The sequence below is a fragment of the Halichoeres trimaculatus genome, unplaced genomic scaffold, assembly GCF_033239565.1.
Source record: "Halichoeres trimaculatus isolate MK-OKI-2021-1 unplaced genomic scaffold, fHalTri1.1 fHalTri1_scaffold_14, whole genome shotgun sequence".
Taxonomy (NCBI): Eukaryota; Metazoa; Chordata; class Actinopteri; order Labriformes; family Labridae; genus Halichoeres; species Halichoeres trimaculatus.
Genome location: NW_027437192.1, coordinates 17,711,503 through 17,733,458, shown reverse-complemented (window position 1 = coordinate 17,733,458; position 21,956 = coordinate 17,711,503). Strand labels below are relative to the sequence as shown.

At 41.9% G+C, this 21,956-nt stretch overlaps 2 protein-coding genes across 3 annotated transcripts; both read left to right on the top strand.

Moving 5' to 3' along the window:
- Window positions 1-5,869: 5,869 nt before the first annotated feature.
- On the top strand, window positions 5,870-10,570 carry matn1 (matrilin 1). Its single transcript, XM_074687009.1, has 10 exons — window positions 5,870-6,347; window positions 7,423-7,607; window positions 7,698-7,862; window positions 7,953-8,175; window positions 8,992-9,114; window positions 9,216-9,388; window positions 9,473-9,704; window positions 9,797-9,949; window positions 10,063-10,143; window positions 10,231-10,570. The coding sequence occupies exons 1-10, from the start codon at window positions 6,260-6,262 to the stop codon at window positions 10,278-10,280; spliced, it is 1,473 nt and encodes a 490-aa protein (XP_074543110.1). The 5' UTR covers window positions 5,870-6,259; the 3' UTR covers window positions 10,281-10,570.
- A 1,182-nt stretch (window positions 10,571-11,752) lies between these two features.
- On the top strand, window positions 11,753-21,865 carry sesn2 (sestrin 2). Of its 2 annotated transcripts, XM_074687630.1 has the most exons (12): window positions 11,753-12,149; window positions 12,246-12,590; window positions 13,607-13,672; window positions 14,234-14,422; window positions 16,984-17,166; window positions 19,381-19,599; window positions 19,737-19,875; window positions 19,971-20,086; window positions 20,232-20,315; window positions 20,870-20,976; window positions 21,052-21,196; window positions 21,322-21,865. In XM_074687630.1, exons 1-12 carry the CDS (start codon window positions 12,063-12,065, stop codon window positions 21,406-21,408), a joined length of 1,767 nt encoding a protein of 588 aa, XP_074543731.1. In that variant the 5' UTR covers window positions 11,753-12,062; the 3' UTR covers window positions 21,409-21,865. The 2 variants fall into 2 exon arrangements, with proteins under 2 accessions (XP_074543731.1, XP_074543732.1); XM_074687631.1 differs by having other exon boundaries at window positions 11,753-12,590.
- The last annotated feature ends 91 nt before the right edge of the window (window positions 21,866-21,956 follow it).

The following is a 21,956-nucleotide window of genomic DNA, read 5'->3' as shown; positions in this document are numbered from 1 at the left end:
GAGTTTGAAGTGAGGCTCGGATGACGACTTGGTGGTGGGAGTAAGAGAAGGAACGGTTTGATGAGAGCGAGGAGGAGGAGGAGGAGGTGGCAGGGACCAGGGGAGCAGATAAAGGAGAGGGGTGAGAGAGGGGGCGAGGCGGTGTGATGGTCCGGGAACAAGGGAGGAGAGGAGATGAGCTGTTGCTATGGGAGGAGGAGAGGATGATGGGTGGGCTCAGCCAGCAGGCGTGGGAGGGAGAAGGAGCAGAGAGGAGGGAGGGAGGGAGGAGGAGTGTGATGGAGGCACAGGGGGTTCTGGGATGAACAGAACTGTTGGTTATGTAACGGCTGTATTCGGGTTTTAATGAACCTCTCTCTTCCTGCTCACTGGCTACTGAGCTGTTACTGTTGGCAGGAGCAGTGCAGCATAAACACACACACACACATACACACACTCTCTCTTTCACACACACACACACATAAAAACTTCTTTTGCAGTCCAGAAAATTCTCAAACTCTTGCATAAAAAACACACATAACACATTCATCTGAGGAATGAAACCCCAAGTGTTGGAGCTCTGCTTTAGCTTCGGCTAGCGAAGTTTGTATACTCTGTTTCAGTGATATTTGTGAGTCCAAGAAGCTAATTATTGTATATGCCTGTGTGTGTGTGTGTGTGTGTGTGTGTGTGTGTGTGTGTGTGTGTCTTCTGGTGTCTCAGATTTCTTTATACCTCTAGCCTGTGTGACTGAGGGGGGTTTCATGTCAGTTTAACTTTGTAATTAATTTTTCCACGACTTCCCTGATGTGAACAGAGAGGGCTCAGAGCACAGCTGGAGCAGAGTACGTGTGTGTGTGTGTGTGTGTGTGTGACAGCACATACATATCTATATATGTGTGTGTGTGTGTGTGTAAGTGCAGGTATGAGATGCTTCTGTCCACCCCGATTCCACCGTGTCAATATTAGCTCAGTATTCTGAGATTTGAAGAAAGGGAACTTGTTTCAATATTTATGGATGTGGTTAAACACGAAATCTTTGCAGTCTTTCCGTGCGCTGTGACTTCAAAAACACACACACACACACACTGAGTGAGGCAAAAAAGTGAAAGAAAACCTTGCACCGCTTGGTCGCAGTCAAGTGACAGAGTTTATTGATATTAGTGGATGATGTTTATTGATGTAACTGATTGAAAGTAGTAATATTTGTTGTTTAACAAAGCTGAGACACGGTTTGGAGATCCTCCAGTCCTTTGGTGCTTTGGCTCTGATGCTGTCAGGTTATTGGTCTTTGGTTTGTTTTGAAAAGAAACAACAAATAGACTTGTGTTGGGTTTGGAAAAGAAAACAGGGAACACGATGGAAAGTGGCAAAACAACAACTTCCTGGATCAAATGAACAGATTTGCTTGTTTAAATGTTGTTTAAAAAATGAAGACAAACAGAGGAAGGTCCAGATTTGACTACGATAAATGATCTCACCTAACCTTGTTGACGGTAAACATCGGATGTGGTGTTATTTGAATGTGTCCTTCCCTAAAATGACTAATGTCATGCAGCACAAGCTAATATGGAGCTGTTTGTTTGTGTTAGGCTTGTTTTCGTTTACCTTATGGGCTTGGCAGGACTATTGTGATGAATATTTTTTCTAAATTGAGCTCCCTGAGGTGACTTGGCTGTTGGCAGTAAAATAGAATTTACAGGAACATTTCCATTTTCAGCAAAAGAGCAAATATGTCCTATCTATATTTTGCATCTCTGTTTTACTGCTGCAGAGAAATGATGAGGAGAAAAAGGAAAGTAATTATCATAAATACACTTTCAGATTGTGAAATGACATTATTGATGCTGAGTCTCATAATTAAATGCTGAAAATTGTATTATTCAACTGTTTTAATTACTGATGAGTCAGTGACACAAAAACCACCTTCTCACTTACCTCAGTTATCTCAACTTTACGAGACTCATTTGTTTAACTTACTCAGAGAAAACTATAAAAGTGCACGGATAAGTTAAGTAAAAAAGTAAAAAAGAGCAACATTAAGTATGATAGTTATTTTAGTTTTAAAGTGGGGTTACCTTAAACCCATAGTTGGGTGGCCAGTATGTGGATGATTTGCAAACCCCACAACACAAAAAAACACCACATCACAATGGAAGTTAAAAGATGTTACTTATCCAAACAGACACAGAAAAGTTGTGAAAGTAAGTATTTGATTTGATTTTTTAACTTCAGCTTTGATAAATATAGCTTCATGGGGGTGTCACTTTGTGATTTACTTTATTTTGTGATTTTATTTATTCTTTATTTACCGGTCATATGTCATCTTCTGTTCAGCTTTATGATTCAGTCATGTCATAACCTTAGCATTATACCTATTTTTATCATAGCTTGTAGAAGCCCACAATGTAATAATGACCCATAATGTAATAAATTTGTCCTTTTTAAAATATAATAGGCCCATAACGTGATAACTGACCTATAATGTAATCAAAGTCCTGAACCTATAATGTAACAACTTTTACTGGATTTTGTCAATAGTTAGATTCATAATAATCGAAAAGTGGTCTTTAAGAGCTGTTTGCCAAAGACAAGTTGATGATTTTTTCAATGTACAAAGTGATTTGAATGAGATTTTTTTTAAATGTTTAAATGTAAGAAGAGGGAGCAGTAATCCTCATTATTTTGTGCTCAGGTTAAATATGTTCAATCATATTGTTCTATTGTTCAGTTCAGGAACTAAAGTTGTTGAGACCAGAACTCAATTTTGTTATTTATTGTTTAATTTTATTTTGAAGAACACAAGCCATAACAAATATAGTAAATATAAGGAACAACTGTTACAGAGTTTTAATAAAGACTGTATTTTTCATGACAGAAACGAGTACTTTTTTGAGGCACTAACGGTCAGTTATTATGTTATTTGCCTATAACATTGTCAAAAAGTGAAAATGTATTACACTCTTGGCAGGTTATTATGTTACCGGCTCAGTTATTACATTTTCAAAGGTTTTTTTTTTTTTTTGCATCAGGCCCATAACGTAATAAGTTATTGCATTTTTGGTCAAAAGTTATTACATTATAGGTTCAGGACTTTGTTTACGTTATTGGTCAGTTATTATGTTATGGGCCTATTACATTTTAAAAAGGCCAAATTTACTACATTATGGGTCGTTATTACGTTATCGGTCATTATTACATAGCTGAAGTTTTAAAAAAAAGAAGAAAATAATCAGTAGTGAACTTTAACAACTTTTCTGTGTCTGTTGGGTCAACTGTCATCTACCGTTGTGTTGTGGTGTTTACATTTGCTTTGTTGCTTTTGCAAATCAGCTGACACTTACCGGCCACCGTACCAAAGGGATGAAGAATTAAAAAAAGACTGATTGTGCACAAAAAAAAGAAAAAGAAAAAGCAGTTATTACCACCAAAAAACTAAAGTTCTTGTAATGAGAGGAGTGTTGACTTTCTTTGCCTAACTTTACTGTAAAGTTGACATGTTACAGTTTTAGACCCCCCAAAAAGGTAGAAGGTAAAGGTAGAAATGATCATGAAAACAGGGTTCTTGATGTTTTTAAGGTTTGAGCTGAATAGTAAAGATTTTTCCAATGAGTGTAGTTGATGCTGGATATGAGTGAGTTTATTTTAAGTCTTTTTTTAATCAGGCCTCTAGACATGATAAAGTTTGAGAACTACAAATTGTGCGAATGACGGATTTCTCTAAACTGGTTTGAGATTCTGTTTTTAAGTTGTCAGCCTGCTGTTGTGCAGCAACAAAAGTGCAAAGATTCAACTGACAAACACAAGTCGTTTTGGAGATCTCTAAAAAAGATTCAGATTTCTCTTTTGCTAACCCTTTAAGGTAAAAATGGCTCAAGTTTTTACCTTTTTTAATCTTAGTTGAGAGACATTAGCACATTTTTCAGAGCAGTCACACCTGAACAGTCCTCCTCTATCACTGTGGAGCTGGAATCAGAAGTTAACATGGGATGAAAAATGATTCAATTTCGATCAGAAAGTTGCTGAAATGCTGATGGATGTTGGTGAAACTCGTCCAGCTCTCTGCTTATGTTTGTGTTTGTCCGGCCTGCCAGCAGACGATGTTACATAACCCGTGTGCTCGTGAATCTATGTGTACATGTTTGCGCTTTTTACATCAATGTGTGTGCGTATGTGTGTGTATGCGTGTGTATGTGTGTGTGTGTGTGTGTGTTCTTATAAGCCAAATGGCCCACTCCCAGAGATGACACGCTGTCCAGAAATAACATCTCGAAACTTTCATCTTAACCATCATCACACACACACACACACACATACACACACACACACACACACACACACACACACACACACACACACACACACACACACACACACACACACACACACACACACAGAGCTGATCTTACAGCTTGTTCAGTTTCCTTGGAAATCTGTCTGGTTTGTTACTGTACAGCCTGAGCCCCCACTCCGCCCCCTCCTCACAGATTACCCCCTCAATTGCGGCTTGTTCAGGTCGAGTGTGTGGTGGAGGAAGAGGAGGTGGAGGAGGAGGGGGTAAGGAAGGGGAGGTGTAGAGGAATGCTGGGTTGGGTCGGGTGGAGTGGGATGTTGGAGGGAAAAGAGGGGTCTCTCTGTGCGGGTCTGTGTGTGGAGATTAAAGATGTGTATGTGAGCGCATTGATGGAGTGTGTTTACTCCTCTGGGGCCCTCTCTCCACCTGACAGTGCAGAAACAGACGAGAAGCATCAAGGTGAAAGGAAACTGAATGATAATTAAGACTAAAAACAAGAAGAAAATCTACTTTTTAAAGCTAAACTAATAAATTCAGGGTACGTCAGCTTTAAAACTGACTTTGGATTTATTTGAAACCACATCGAACACCTATATCAAAACCATTTTCAATACCAGTTCAAGTACTGGTTACTAGTAGACCTTTTTATACCAATACAAGTATTAATATGGAAAGAAAACAGCTGCTGGTGTTATCAGTAGATGTGTCGACACTCATGTTGGTATCAAAACAACCAAAACTACTGAAAATGGTCATGGGAGTTAAAGCTAACTAAATTTAAGCTTTCAGGGTTTTTTTTTCTAATTATAATAAAACAAATTAACATGCTTATGTACTATCTGATCCCAAAATTGGCCCAAAACTTGAATTAAAGTATCAATCTCACCATAGGTTTTGGGATCTAAAAGATCTAGCTTTAGTAGCCTTGAAATCATGTGACTCGTACACAGAGGGTTTCTTTGAATCCCTGAAGTGGACTGCTTGGATATAAACATGAGGCCGTTTTATTGCATGTGACCTTCTCTCTTTCATTCATATTTTCCTGCTTCAACCAGCGTTTCATCCTCTGAATGAGTTATTAAAAGTCTGAAGAACATTTATTTTGCAGTTATATTTTGAGTATCTTGTCAAAAAATATATTTCAATCAAGTTTGCAGCCTCAGGACCCTGAACAGTTTGATGTAGAGATCATGGGGAGGCAAGGCTGGATGAGAGAAAGGGACAAAGTCAAGTGACAAATGTTTGGTATAATCCTGTTGGACTGAACTGAGCTGAACTTCAGAATCCTTAAATTGGCTTGTATACTTTCAGGATACGCAGAAATACATGCTTATGCAAAAAATGCACACACACACACACACACACACACATATCCCAACGTGCGGAGCAGCAGGAACACTGTAGGCTGTGTGTGGCGACCCTCCTTCACTTCCGCACCGTAAATGTGTGTTTGCTATACGAGGGAACACGGAGGAGAAAAGAGGAATTCATGTTGGTGTTTATTTGAGCTTTGGCCAAATCCAACCTGAGGCGGCTGTGTTGGCGCGCACTCTGCACCAAACCCCAGCCGCTCCTGTACCCCCAGCCAGACACACACATACTGTACGCACTCAGACACACATTTACTGCTCTCTCACACACTCATACCTGTCCATCCTAGCCATATCAAGGTGTGTTTGTCTTTCCCTGCCCACCGTTTTCGGTCCTCCCAGAGCAGGTATTTCCCTCTCTTTCCCACAGACACACACACACGTACACACACACACATACACACACTGTAGGTACAGAGGGGGGCTGTCTGTGGGCTGAGTGTGAAGCAGTTGCATTGATAACCTGCAGCTCACAGTCACTCAGTCTCACTTTGTGGCCGTCCCCCTGGCGTGGAGCTCCCTCTGCCTCTGCTCTGTCTCCCCTCTAGCTTCTCATTCTAGGACCGTCTGCGGACGCGCTCGGACCCCTGCGTTTACTCGTCACCCCTCTGTCACCATGACGCCCTCCCCGCTGTTGTTCTTGCTGCTGCTCGGCCTTGTAGGCGCGCAAGCCCCCGTGGACCTCCGCACCGCGGCCGCCATGGGTAAGAACGCTGACCTTTAACCTTTGAAGCTGAACTTAACTTCAAGAGCTGATGACATCTAACTCACTGTAACAGGTTCATAAGATGATATAAATACTTTCAATTATTGTTTTTGTTTTTCATGCAGCGATCACAGTTTGAAGGAATCTTCTTTTTTTTGTCTCTTTAAATAATAACCCAATCAATCAGCATGATCACTTTTGTTTTTTGAACTTGATTTGATTTGTTTCCAACACTGAGACCATTTGTTGTCCACTAGAAACATAATGAACACAGGTTAACTAATTAATAAAGTGAGTGTCACGAGGTGTCCGTTGATTATAACTCTTTTATTAGGACTCCCAGTGAGACAGGTTTGAATTTGGCAGATTGGCTCTGATGGTTTGATGATGAGCGGGAAAAGTCTGAATGATCGTTTCAGTTTGTACGGTGCGTGTGTGTGTGTTTGTGTGTTTGCGTGGGTGTGTGCCATGGATAAGCCAGTTAGAGGGAGGTAGAGAGGTGAAGGGTGAGAAGGGAGATCAGTGATGTTTAAAGTTAGACTTAAAATATCCTTAAGTAGCCTAACTTCAGTGAAACTTAAGCACATCCTCTCTGTTAACAGCTCATGATGTAAAAATGTCACAGATTCCACTGCAGGTGGAGTTTTAGATTTCACCTTAAAGCTACCATCAGATCAACAGTTCCAGACTGATCTGCAAAAATATTTAAATCTTTGTTATTACAGAAAGGATTCCCAATAGTCTTAACATCATTCTAATAAAATCTGTTTGAGTATATCTGAAGTATTTTATTGTTTTCTTTATGATCCCTCTCCCCTCCTGCCTCCCTGCATCCTGTTTTCTGATTCCTCCCACTTTTAACCCGCCTCCACCCTCTTCTCCTTCTCAATACCTCTGTTCTCCTCACGCTCCTCCCACCTTCCCTTTTACCTCCCTCCTCACAACTTTCGTTTTTTTTTTTTTATTAGTGGACGTTATTTTTCATTATACGACAATCTAGAATGTGTACAGCTGGTCTGCAAACTCATATGATCTGAAATAAAACAATGCTTGGTCTTTTTTTGCATGTGCAGCTGCAGGTTTGTGCAAAACTCGTCCCACAGACATCGTGTTCATCATCGACAGCAGTCGCAGCGTTCGCCCTTCAGAGTTCGAGCAGGTTAAGGTCTTCCTTGCTAAGGTCATTGAGGGTCTTGATGTTGGACCCAACGCCACCCGTGTGGGAGTGGTCAACTATGCCAGCCGCGTGAAGAATGAGGTACGGGACCACAGCTGGCCCTCATGAGCCCTGAACAGAGAATTAATTAAACGTAAAAATAAAACATCGCTAAGACTACTTCATCTACAGGTGTCTCTGAAGACTCACCGCACCAAAGCTGGACTGGTAAAGGCCGTGACGAAGATCGAGCCTCTGTCTACTGGAACCATGACAGGCTTGGCCATCCAGTTCGCCCTGAATGTGGCGTTCAGCGAGGGCGAAGGTGCCCGAGTGAAATCCCCCGATATCAGCAAGGTCAGACACACATTTCATCACAAATTCAACATATTTAATCATTTTGATCTGTGGTTCTCTAACAGGTCTTCCTCTTCTTTTCTTTTCCAGGTTGCCATTATCGTGACAGACGGACGTCCTCAGGACAATGTGAAGGATGTAGCCCAGCGTGCTCGGGATGCAGGGATTGAGATTTTCGCCATCGGTGTGGGTCGTGTGGACATGAGCACCCTGCGTCAGATGGCCAGCGATCCTCTGGATGACCATGTGGACTACGTTGAGAGCTACAGCGTCATTGAGAAGCTCACCAAGAAGTTCCAGGAGGCCTTCTGCGGTAAGATGGGAGGATGGAAGAAGAAATAAAGATGAGGTTGTTACACTTTATGGTTAGGACTGTGAACACAGAGGGAGTAGTCTTAAGTGATGGAAAGTTCTGTCGGGGAGATAATGACTACCCATCATCCTTGTGGAGAAAGCTGTCTGCTGGCCCCCCTATACTGAGGGTAAGGTGTCAGGACTGTCATCTTCTTATTCCAACACATTGTTTCCTCCCTTTTGTCCTCAACAGTACAACAATATGTTCCTTCATGAAACTTCATTAAATATTCCCTGTGCACGAGGACATCAGGGCAGGAACAACCTATTAGAGGGAAATGCGCTCCTGTTCTTCAGCAGGGAAGCAAGACTGATCTTTCTGTAATTACAGATTCATTAGTGACAATCATTAAACTTCTAATTAGCAATGCCCTTTGGCTCTCCCAGTCTGCGGCAGTTTGTGACTGCCGTCTGACACTCTCTTCCAACGGCAAATCATGTCGCAGATGTGAAGGCAGAGCTGCATGATAGCATTGCTGGATTGTGATTGGACGAGCCTGTGCCTCACATTTAGAAACGGATAAACAGATGTTGTTCTTTTGTGGCTCCTCCAATTCTTTCCAGCTGTTAGTTTTAAAGATCCACTGGAGCCATGCATCACAAACAGTGATTAGAGTGCAGGTCACAGTGGATCATTAAAAATCAATCTTAGAGTTTTCAAACTGACATAGTTTTATTTTCTCCCCCTAACCCCATCCACCCTCCTCCTCCTGTGTGTGTGTGTGTGTGCCTTCACATGTCTTCCACTGTGTGTTCTGCACACACGCACACACAGTGTCGGACCTGTGTGCCACCGGGGATCATGACTGTGAGCAGGTATGCATCAGCAGCCCTGGATCATACAAGTGTGCCTGCAAAGATGGCTTTACCCTCATGGACGATGGTCGCAGCTGTAGTGGTGAGTGTGTGACGAGTGTGTGTGTGTGTTTAAATATGCTCATTCATGTACTTTTACCGTTTCCCAAGTAACACGCTCTGTCTTGTGTCTGACTTCACCAGCTTGCAGTAACTCAGCGACAGATGTAGTGTTCCTGATCGACGGCTCTAAGAGTGTCCGTCCTGAGAACTTTGAGCTGGTCAAGAAGTGGATCAACCAGATTGTCGACAAACTGGATGTTTCTGAAAGCAAGGCTCATGTGGGTCTGGTGCAGTACTCCAGCTCAGTCAGACAGGTACTTCTATATCTTATTTCTCCACCAAAACCCTCTCCCTTTTTCTTTCCATATCAAACAGAATCCTCCTCCTTTTCCTTGCAGGAGTTTCCTCTGGGCCGCTACAATAACAAGAAAGACCTGAAGGACGCTGTGAAGAAGATGGCCTACATGGAGAGAGGAACCATGACCGGGCAGGCTCTCCGCTACCTGACAGACAACAGCTTCGGCCCGGGCCAGGGCGCACGGCCTGGAGTCACCAAGGTGGGCATTGTCTTCACTGACGGACGCAGCCAGGACTACATCGGAGATGCTGCCAAGAAGGCAAAGGAGAACGGTATAAACACTGGTGCAGATACGAATAAGTACAAAATAAAAGCCTCTTTTCTTCCAGTCACATGATTTGGTCTTTGTGTGGTTATCTTTCAGGCTTCAAGATGTATGCTGTCGGTGTTGGCAATGCAGTGGAGGATGAGCTAAAAGAGATTGCCTCAGAGCCAACTGGGGAGCACTACTTCTACACGGCTGACTTTAAAGCCATGACCCAGATTGCCAAGAAGCTGCAGATTAACATCTGTCAAGGTGAAATATGAGAAATAAAAAACACACCTTTAAATCAAGTACAACACCACTCTCATTGCAGTTTCAAAACATAACACAACTGACAACAAGAATTTTGCTTTCTATTCCCACAGATGAGGACCCCTGTGAATGTGACTCCCTCGTAAAATTTCAAAAGAAAGTAGAAGATGCTCTACAGGTGCTAACAAAAAAATATATCCTTTTCAACAAGTGAAGCTGAAAGTGAGTGAGAGTCTTCATGTTGTTTTATGTTCATGATGTTGTCCTTGACAAAATCTTACTAGATAGCATGTCAAAGAGGATCGCTCTGCTGGAGAACAAGATTGTCTGAGGGCTCACATCCCACTCCTCATTTAACACTACACACCAATCTATACACCAATCCACACACACACACCAGACAAAGGCACACAAACACACTTTTTACTTCCTGCAAAATACTGAAAAGGAACCCTCTGTTTGTGCGTGTGTGTGGAAACCCTGACCTCTGCTTACATCCTGAGCTCAGCTCCCTCCTCTCTCGGCCTCACCTTCTCCACCCTCGGGTCTCCTGGGACACAAAGCGCCGGTTGCCATGGGGACCATGCCTTTGTGTGTGTGCTCTCCGAAGGTCATCCTCCATAGCCAGCCTGTGTGTTTGTTAATAAAAGTCTTCCCTCATAGGGAAACAGTACACTGAAGGTTTTTTTATTGTTGCTGCCACAGTGTTGATTTTCCTGAAACTCTGTAGAGTCAGTGTCTCTTTTGATGTCCAACAGAGCAGCTCATCACATCACCTGCCTGTTCATATGGGTCATCTTTTTTTCTCTCATATCTGAAGGCTTCAGCCTTCCTCCTTAAGTCCCACATAAAGGTATCTAATATTTTACATGGTGTATATTTAAATATAATACAATTATATGTCTGGTCATGAAGGTACACAATTGATGTAATTTTTATTTTAATAAATAAAAGTGATTCAGGAAGTAAATCTGATACAATGTGAAAGTAACTACGTCTACAGAACACATGCATAAAGAATAACATAAAGAAATTTCTACTTTGACACAATTCTGTTCGTAAATACAAAAAAAAAGTAAAATAATAACTATGTAGAATATTTGCATGGTCTTTCAATAAAGTGTGGGCTCGAAGGACCCCAAGGGCTTGACAAGCTATCATCACGAATGATACAACTTATTAAAACAAATGTACTAAGTGTAAAGACATAAGCAAGACTTTTAAGATTCTTATGTTTTTTGAAATATGGCTGTGATAAGGAAACTGAACAAAAATTGGAAAACTATCCCTACAAGTACTGGTTAAGGGATATTGGAAATAAAAACCTTGATTTTCCAATAAAAGGAAATTTTAATGGAGTCAACTGGCACACAATAATTTGGTTAGGTGGTTAAAGGAACAAGTTGTCCTGCCCTAACATTATCAATTCAAAATATTGTGAAATTTTGTATTCTATATTGATAAAGGTCAGTAAAATTGAAGAAATCTTTTTGCTCAGCTACGTATGAAGGTTATTTTCAATTTCAACCTATGATTATCAATCACAGTAAATAAAAAATGAGGTGTTAGTACCATTTAATTGAAAAAAAATCAGAGTTTCTACAAAATATTATTGTGCGAAATACGTTTGACGAAAGTAGACACGAGTATATGAATGAATATAAAGAACAGAGAATGCCATAACTTAATAGTTATATTGAATAAAAATATATAATAGTGGGGGGAAAAGTTTGAAAGGACGAAATCAATTTTTTGGGTTTCATCAGCTCGCGCTCATTAAAAAAGTTTTCGATGCGTCACAATGACGTCACGGAGAAAGGAAAAGATGCTCCTCCGCTCAGAGCTGCGCCTGAAACCAGCTGAATGTATTCTCCAAGTCGCTCGAAAGAACTGATTTTAAGTTTTAAAAAGGTTATGTGGTAGAGTGTGGTTGAAATTTAGGGGAAAAAACACTGACTCATAGTGTTTTATCGACTTATTGTCTGAATAAGCTGTTTGAACAGCTTGCAGCATCTGCTAAAAGAAGCTAGGCTATCTTCGCCGGCTAACCCCGGTACACTGGCTGTTGGATCAGTTGGTGTGGAAAGGCTAACAGGGTGGTCCATCGGTGTTAATGTTTAGTGGAACAAATGATTGCGTAGTCACTCAGGGAAGGCTACTGACACACTCAAATTTTGGCTTGGAAGAAGTCAACGTACCGGTAAAAATCAAGCTAACGGTTGCGTTAATGCTATAGCTAACAACAGCTAGTAGCACCCACAGGTAAATCATCACAGGTGCTTCTGGATCACCACAGGAAATGGCTAATCACCCTGCGGCAGGCTACACCTGCAAGGCTAACGGAGAAAACAGCCAAAGGCCAGTGTCCGGTTCCGACCGCTCCAGTCGTCACCGGTCCGAGTCCGAGTGCGAACTGAACCCGTTCGTGAAAAGCTTCGCTCGCCTCTGTAGCAGGGACCAAGAGGAGCGGGCAGCGGCTCTGGAGGAGCTGAGCCAAGCGGTTCTGTTGTGTTTAGAGGTGGACCGACCCGGTTCACCACGGCTGAACAAACAAACACTCCTGCACCTGCTCCGACTGTCCAGATCGTGTCCTCTGCAGGAGGTACGAGGAAAAGCGACCGAGCTGCTGCGGACCGCACAGGTAATGGAGGCGAATATTCACAGCAGTTTATATCTCATAATGTTCGATTATGATCAACAAAAGCGTCACCTAAGCTCACTGTAGACTAGAGGAAGTCTCCCACAGTGCTAAATGGCTAGAAGAACTCTGTCATTCTGATACAGCTAATGCTTTTTTAAAGCGACATATCTTTTCAAGAGGGGGGATCACTTGTCATTAGATGCGATAACGTCTTAGGTAATCATTCATAGTTATGAGCTGATATCGGTTTCTATCAGATTGCTGGATGTTTCATCAGACATTGAACTATTGGAGGTGATGCAAGACTCCGCTGCGGTGTGCACAAACAAGCGGCCAGGACACGCCCCCTCCCGGGCTCTGAAAAACACACAGGGACACACCCCCCGGGTCTTCATTTTCACTGTTCATCGTAGCTTCTAGATAAAGTGGTGGTCCGCCTCTGTGCGCCGTTCATTTATGTATTTGTGTGATCAATTGGAAACAATAGTTTGAGCCATCTCCAGCCGGTGTTCTGGTGATGTCGGTGCGTTTTCAGGTACGGTTTGACTGCAGACTTCATGGACTGTAAGTTATGAAACGGGTCTCCAGTTACAGTACAGCTGCTTCAGAAAGTAGGTCTGTTCAAGTTCACCCGGCTGAAGCTGCCTGCAGATCGTCTCTGTCAGCGTCTTGATATCAGACATAGTTCCAGACTTTTAGACTTTTTGGAGTAAGGAGTGGTTGATTAGTGAAGTTTGTTTATCAAAAAAGTTGTGAAATTTAGGTCAGAGGTTACGGTTATGTATTTTATCTAAATAACTTGACATGCAGTGCTCAACACGCCCTATTTCCAGTCTCAGTTTTCTCAGAATTGACTATTTTCCGTTTTTCTTTTGGACAGATTAGGAAAGAAAACCAACAGTTGGAAAACACAAAATGATTTTTTTTGCACATTGAGAATTGAGAAGTAATGACTCCATTGTTGTTTTATAGTTTTTAAGTTGCATAACTTTCTTTGTCTGCTGTCTTTACATCAGGAAAACGGTGTGGAAGTCCCTCGGGCTCTAGCTTCAGGTCCAAGTGCCTTCATCCACTCAAAACAGGTGATTAGCCCTATTTTAATTCAAACATGCATTTTCTTACTTTTATTTAATCAGCTTATAAAGATACTGGGCATGCATTGGTTTCAGTGTAGCATAGGGTATAACTTTATAACTCTCCTAGTGTTTCGACCTCCATTACCTCAGATAAATAAATAATCACCCATGCAAAGAAAATGATAAGGGTTTTTTGGGTTGGCTGGCCTGACCAAACAAATCCAATGCAATGATCTAATTCAAAACAGTGTAATCAATGAATCTAACTACTGTGCTGCTACACTGAGGTGTCTGATGCCTCATACTGTCAAGAGAAACAATAGCAGACATGAGCTGCCGCAGCTAATGGCAGAAAGGAAGATTTGATTTGAAGATAGGATTGTTGTATCAACTTCATGTAGCTGCACATTTTCAGGTACTCAGAGAAATATTTTAAAACTGATCCGACAAACATTTTTCCAGAAGTACACTTCATATATAAATGTAGCATGTAGCTTGTAGCTTATCATATAAATAAAACACCAAAACTCAAAGTTTTCAGGCATCTGTCTCACCTGCACTCTACAGATGATGAAAGAAGGGCCAGACCAGGACATCCTCATTGAATCTTTTCTTTCATCGGGTCGTGTGGACCACTTCACCATGGTGATGGCGCTGCACCCTGCTTACCTCAGCTGCTTCCTTAGGACCCAGCATGCTTTGTTGGAGCTGGATGGCCCTTTGCCTCGTCACTGGAGACATTATATTGCCATTATGGTAAGGGAATTTAAAACAGAAAATTTATTTCAGTATATATTTTTTTAAATTTCAGCCAACAGCTTTGGCAGTCCCAACCAGCTGGAGACAACAATAAATGACTGATTAAGGATGAGTCAATAATTAGATTGTCCCGATGACTGAGATGACATCACACGACAGCACTTTTTTCTAAGAGTCATGGCTTGGTAAACACAGCTGCAGCTGATCAAAATGAAGTGAGATAAGTTTTAGAAATGTGTTTGACAATGTCAAGACCCATGGTCAATCATTGTCTGTCATCGTTTGACAGGAAGAGGTGATCTATGCCTGGCAAAGGATGTCAGCTATTCAGTAGAATCTAGTTGATGCAGCATTCATGTCTTAAAAGCAAACCCTGTTGTCCTTTTAGTCCTTTTTATTTTCTGTTCATCTGGAGTTTTTTTCTGATTTACTTTTACTTTATAGTTCTGAAGTCTGCTCAGGTAACAACATCATGACACAGGTTTGTAAAAAGTAAAATTTAAGCTTTGAAGTTTGGGTCCTCAAAAGAAGAGAACCACTTTGAAAATGTTTGTTGAACAAAGTCCAGGTTACTGGTTCTTGATGCATTTCAGGCAGTCTGGAAATCTGCTTTTGCAACCCACAGTTGTTCTAACTTGTTGCTTAAGTGGATATTTTGATGTGGAGCACACACTTGCTGCACTTGAAGCAGTTTGTAGAAATAAATAATAGGGATAGGAAATGATTTTCAAATATTTGAATAATCATCAACTTTAGAAAAATTCAATAGTTCATGCAGCGATGTCTTTGTCCTGTCTGCAGCAGGTCGTAGCATAGAGCAACAATCTTATTTTTGCTGGAGCTGTGCTGAGAAAATTCAACCAAAAAAAAACAGATCAAGCAGGACAGGAAGTTGTGCATGGTAACCACCAAAAAAAGCGTACTGACCAGATTAGATCGCATTTAACTTGACTACAACAACAAACCAACATAATGCAGGGTGTCTGCAGGGTCTTAAAAAGTATTAAAAGTTCATAAATCAATTGTGGGAAAATTAAGGCCCTTAAAAAGTATTAAAAAGCCTAATAATGGTTTCATGAGGTATTAAATTTTATTGGTGTTCAAGCTTTGACTCCAAAAGTATCCATGAATATTTATTTTCCTTATTACAACTGCCCCCTGATTGTGCTGTGAAGTTGTCAGCTAGTGGAAATGCAAGATTTCAGACAGTGAACCATGCAAGTCCATCTAGATCGCCTCGTAGCCTGCTTACATTTCATCAATGACATGCCAATGACTGACACGAGAAGCTGATAGAAAGCAAATCACACAGTCTCAGGCACATTTCCTAAATTTTGATAATGATGGATTTAGTTCTTGTTTTTTCAGCTATTTGGCGTTGAATAATTGCTGTTACTTATTGTATGGGAACAAAAATAGGAGTGTCAATAAACCTGCCAGTAGTTTCATTTATTCTTTCAAGCTTTATTCCTTCACAGCTTACCTCATTTCTATTTGAATTCAAACCACAACTGCTAAAGATGGGTTGCTACTAACAGCTTAAAATTGCAATGAGGTCTTAAAACTTTTTGAAAAGTTTTTAAACAGTCTTAAAAGGTATTGAAATTAACCTCTGAGTTTCAGCATATATCCTGTAAAGAGAGGGGCCAGACCAGGGGGCAGTAGGTTTGAGATTTTACAGCCCAAACAAGAATGAGGAGAGGCTCATTAATGGATTGGGAAGTGCGGGAGCTCCTTTGAGAAAATAAATGAAAATGAGGCGCGGTGCAAACTCTGCAAGGTTCGGCTGTCATATCATAAACTGACAACAACTATGCTCCACCATGTGAGAGTGAGTCTTGCAGCAGAGAGTGGAGTGCTGTCTGCAGATCAACAGTCAGTAGCAAGCCTTATTACCTGAAGAAGCAAGTTTGATGAGCAACAGTCCTCTCCCTCTTTATCAAAGTCTAATGTTGGTAGGTGGTATGTGGGCAGGCAGGGGGAACAATCTTTAATTTTCCTATAGTTACCTGCAAATACCCCCTAATTAAACCCCTGCCTTCTACCTGCTTTTGCTCTCCACACAAGCTGTTTAATTTTCTTCATAATGCTTTCCAGATCCTGAGCACAGATTTCATTTTTTTGTTGAATATTTAGGGCAATATGATCCTACATTTCTGAGGAAATATAAAGGTGATGATCTGAAGAGAACAATGCCTGATGCACTGTTTAGGTCCTATTGTTTCTAAGGATCAACCAACTTTGAATGTGAAACACGGTGATCCTCTGAACAATATTGAATAACTCTTATTTCCTTCATTCATGTCAGGTAAGTTCCTTGTCACTCTCAGACTCTTTGCTGGACTCATTGACTGTATAAACAACAGACAACTTTATCTCTGCCCATGGTGAGGGCTTCCTGAGAGGTCAGGTTGTGGTGCTTCAGTCTCTGAACCTTTATATTTATCAGCACAAACAGTAACAGTTATATGTAGTTGTTCCACACCAATTGGTGGCTGAGCTCTCATATTAAGGACAGGCCGTCTCCCTCTTTATTCCCTCCTCCTGGTGTTTTGCAGGCTGCGGCACGTCACCACTGCCCGTATCTGGTGCAGCAGCACAGCGCAGGCTTCCTGGAGGCCGGAGGAGAGGAGAGCTGGCTGAGTGACCTCCAACACGCTCCAACCAAACTCCGCAGCCTGCAGACACTCAACAAGCTGCTGGCACACAGACCCTGGCTCATCACACAGCAGCACATCCAGGTCAGACACACCACCCACACACTGCCTGTCTCTCGCTCTGCTGCTGTCTCTTTCAGTGATGTTATTTAACACTCTGAATTTGAGTCTCGATCTGAAATAGCTCACTCACTGCTCCTCGCTTTGTGCCTCATCTGTTTTTAGCAGTCAACTAATATTTGTGGAGTGATGCAGAATTATCTGAAGAATATTGTGCGTCACTTGTGACGGGTGTAATTTATGCCTTACAAATAGGATTTAGCGCTCTCTGTGATAAATCATTTTACGCACACTGTGGAAGCTTCTGCTCTGGACATCACTGTTTTGTTCTTCCACTGAGGAGATTGTGGCATTATATGAAAAAGTGGAATACTTCAGGTGCTCAGATTGTTGACATTGAAATGAGACGGCTGTTCAGCAGGTACACAGTCCTTGTTTTGAGGGATGATGAGAGACTTGGACTCAAAACTCTTTACACTGTATTTTAAAACCCGTTTGATGTTTCTTTGAGGGAAAGCAACACAAGACTTGGCTTTATAGAATGTCAACATGTGTGATAATGTTTATTTTGTTTTGCATTTTTGTGCTAATGGTATACTTACACTTGCTTATAAGCACTAAACACAGTGTGGTTAAAATGATGAGAATGTCAGTTTTGTTGGTGTGTGGTTACAAACATTACTTTATATCACTTCTCCTCTCATTGTAAGACATGAAACTAAAATACTGTCTTAATTAGCGCTTCTGTAATGCACTGATGGCATCATTTGGAGTCGAGGCATCAGTGAAGAGACCTTGCTGGTTGAGCTGCGGGAGTGATGTCACACCACTCTGTTTACCATAACACATGCTGATAAACTCCTCAGGGTGGTACTTTCAGATTCTTGTGATGGTTTAAAGCAGCCACTCATGGTTATGGGAAATCAATTGACTCTTTTTTTTTTGTTGCGTTTCTGGTGTTCTCTCTTTATTCTGCTCATTAGTTAAAGAACACTACAAGAGCCCATGTATTTCAACAAAGCTGTCGCTTCAGACGTTGATTTCCATAATTCTTACATATCTGATGATAAATTATCTTAATCAACTCATGTAAATAAGTGCATAAGAAGTGTGTGCTGTGTCATAAAGCATGTGTGTGCATCTGTTTTCAGGGAGGAGATAACCTTTGTGGGCCATACAGCTTTTATTCACCAGGGGGGGCTCTAACCATTTTTAGCCATGTTTCCACCAAGCAGTTCGGGTCAGTTTAGTACGGTTTGGGATGGTTAAGCCTGATCCCTCTTTCGTTTCCACAGCAAACTCTGCCCTCTCGTGGTGGGCGGCGTGTAAGCTGGATGCCGCAAGCTGCAGCTGTTAAACAATATCGTGACACCATATCAGCTTACCCCGCTATTAAATCCAACAAAGAAGAAAAACGTGACACAGTAAACAAAGAGCACGGATGGAAGCCATGCAGCATTTCGTCCTCTCTGTGATAAGCATGTAACTCTCTGTTACTAAGTGCAATCAAGCTTTGTTTCAGAGAAGTCTGTGTGCCGCCAGGAGAAATACAGCTGCTGTCGGGGTAAGTGACGATTCTTTTGACCAATCAACGGTCTGCAGTGTGTTATCAGCGTACACTTTACACACAGACTAATCCCAGGACATATCCTCAAATAACGAAGACGAGTGGCACCACTTTTTTGAACCCTTACGTTGGGGTGCCAGACTAAACCAGTCCAAGCCCAGGTTGAGCTACAGCACTGCAGACCCATGATTGGTTGAAAGAATTATCACTGACTGTGCGTTAGCTGCTGCATTTGTCCTTGCGACACACAGCCTTCTCTGAAACAAAGCGTGATAGCGCGTTGTAACCAGGATGGAAATCACAAAAAAGGTGAATTGCTGGATGTCTCCCATTGTTGCTCTTTGTTTACTGTGTTTTCTTCTTCATTGGATTTATTAGCGGGGTACACTGTGTCGCACTGCTATGGTGTTATGCTATCATGTAACTGATGTGGCCATCCACCTACCACACAGGGGCAGAGTTGCATTGGAAACGCAAACAGGACCAAGCTTAACCGGTCTAACCCGCACCAAAACTGTACTGATCCAAACCAGAACGCTTGATGAGTTATTGTGCTGTCTAAGATTTCATCCTGTTGATGGTTGTAACCAAAGTGTTACACCAACTAAACCTCTAAAACTCTGATGAAGAGACCAGAGAAAAAGTAACCCTCCCCCCTTTCTGCTCTGCAGGAGCTGGTGTGTCCTGGAGCAGATCCTCGCTGGTCATTGGCTGAACTAATCCATGCTGTGGTCCTGATGGCACACGCTCACTCACTCTGCTCCTTTGTCTGGGGCTGCGGTTTGAACCCTGAGCCTGACCACATTGGAGGATACACCTTCCAGCCTCCATCGCCTGGACACCTTCCTCGAAGTCCTCACAGCCCTGCTCATGAGGACGGCAGGCAGGAAGTGAGCCAACCAGCCTTTTTTAAAAATATAAACAAAGCAGAACGAAGATGAATTTAAGATACTTTCAGTGTTTTCTGGAGGGCAGCAGTAGACACAGCTGGATTGTTAAAGTAGGCCCTCTCTCTTTTTATCCTCAGCTGGTGGATGGAGCCATGGAGGTGGAGGTGTTGATGAAGAGGATGGTGGAGCTCCAGCAGCAGCAGGAGGAGGAGGAGTGCACTCAAGAGGAAATGGTTACTCGCTTTGAGAGGGAGAGGAGTGAGAGCATACCCACCGGTACAAACACACCTCTTTCTTTCTCAGCCATCACCAAAATATTTAACTGGTTGATGTTTGCTTACTCACGCCTTACCTTTGTTGGATTTGTTTAGCGGTTGTGCGGGGAGCACCACCTGAACTGGTGCTGCATTTGGTGGAGGATCCAGAGTTCAGATACGAGGACTTTGCTCCCAGAGGAGAGCAGGCCCCACCCACCATGAGAGCACAGGTAGTTTGGGGGATTTAATATTAGGTTGATTCAAACACACACATAGTCACAAGTTATTCTTCCAAACTGTTCACAGTCTGTGGGTTTGTGAGTGATTTCACAGAGTCGGAGAGTGTTTGTTTATGTTGTTTTCTCATGTGTTCAGGACTACTCATGGGAAGATCACGGCTACTCTCTGGTCAACAGACTTCTGCCAGACATGGGTCAGCTCCTGGATGAAAAATTCCAGGTACCCCCACCTTAGCAAAGAAGAAGTAAACAAAAAAATCTCCATCAAAACATTTTAAAACTCTACAAGACTAATATTCGGCAAACATATCAGGTCTATTGTTTTGCAGCTCTCTGAATGGGAAAGTGAGAAATCAAGGAAGTTCTGCAGATTTATTTTGACCTCTTTTCCCAAAGACTTTTTCTCTTGGTCTGTGGAAAGAGTGAAATGCTTGGTAGTTTTACCTCATCTTGTTTTACAAAGTCATTTGAGTTAATCAGTCTGAGAAAAAAAAAAAACATCACTCCTTAATCGAGTTGCTTACTAACACAAGACGTCCACAGTAGACTTTGCTTTGCATTGGGCAGCCATCAAGAAATAAGGTGGATTATGAATATTAAAGTTTTTGACACCAGCCACTTTCTAACAGAGATTTTCGATACCTGCTCATAATAGTTGTAAAGTGGGGGAACAGTAGAAAGAAATAAAAAAACAGATTTTAAGATTATTCTTTGAGACATGAAGACGTCAGGGATGGATTAAACACATAATGAGATTTAGTATTGTTTTTGCAGGTTGTGAGTAACTTGACTTACCACAGGATGGCCATGCACGAAGGTGTGGACACTCACACTCTCAGAAAAGCTCTGTGGAACTACATCCACTGTCTGTACGGGATCAGGTCAGTAAACTTCTGTTGTGAAATTTTCTGCATTAAATCACCGTCAGTAACCGCTTTACCACTGCTGTCATGCAGGTATGACGATTACGACTATGGCAGCGTGAATGTGCTGTTGGAGCGCTCTCTAAAGGTGTTTGTTAAAACCATGGCCTGCCACCCCGAGCAGACCACAGCACGCATTTACAACGCCTTCTGGAGACACTTCAGACACTCCGAGAAGGTACTGACGAGGAAAAAATGCTCATCAGTGAAATGTAGTTAAAACCAGAGGGCCCAGTGTAATGACTTAAAACTGAGATGTTAAGAAATCAGAAAGTAATGATTTGCTTTTCTTCTTCTTTGCAGGTTCATGCAAACCTCATTGTGATGGAAGCCCGCCTGCAGGCAGCTCTTCTTTACACCTTACGAGCCATCACACACTACATGAGATGATTCTCTCACTCACTCTTCACACCTTTTTGCAGATGCTGAGCCAGCTGTGATATACAACAGCCCCATGCACAACACAAGGAAAGACAATTTTTTGCACACACCACAAACACACATCTACACACCCACACACTACAGTGAATGTTCGTGTATGCATATCTTTTGTGTCAGTGTTAATGTTCTCTTAATGCTGCTTTGCACCTGGATATCTAAGATTTAGAATTTGTTACTTGTTTTGCACTGAAGTCGATCAGGTTTTGTTTCACCACTTGAGCCTCAGGAGTAGTTCTGATTATCTTGCACATGTCATCTATCTCACGCAGACATATCTCCATGCCAGGTATGCTGGTGAAGTTAGACCCAGTATGACAAACTCATTATCATGACTCAAGTGTTTCTTCTGCAGATTTTAGCTGTTTATCCCATGACTACCCACGCCTCATTCCTCTGTCTGTGGCAGCACACAGAGGAGTGAGATCAAAAATACAAAAGAACTTGTATTTTTATATACAATAAAAAGTTACTTTGTTATCAAAATCAAAGCCGTGCTG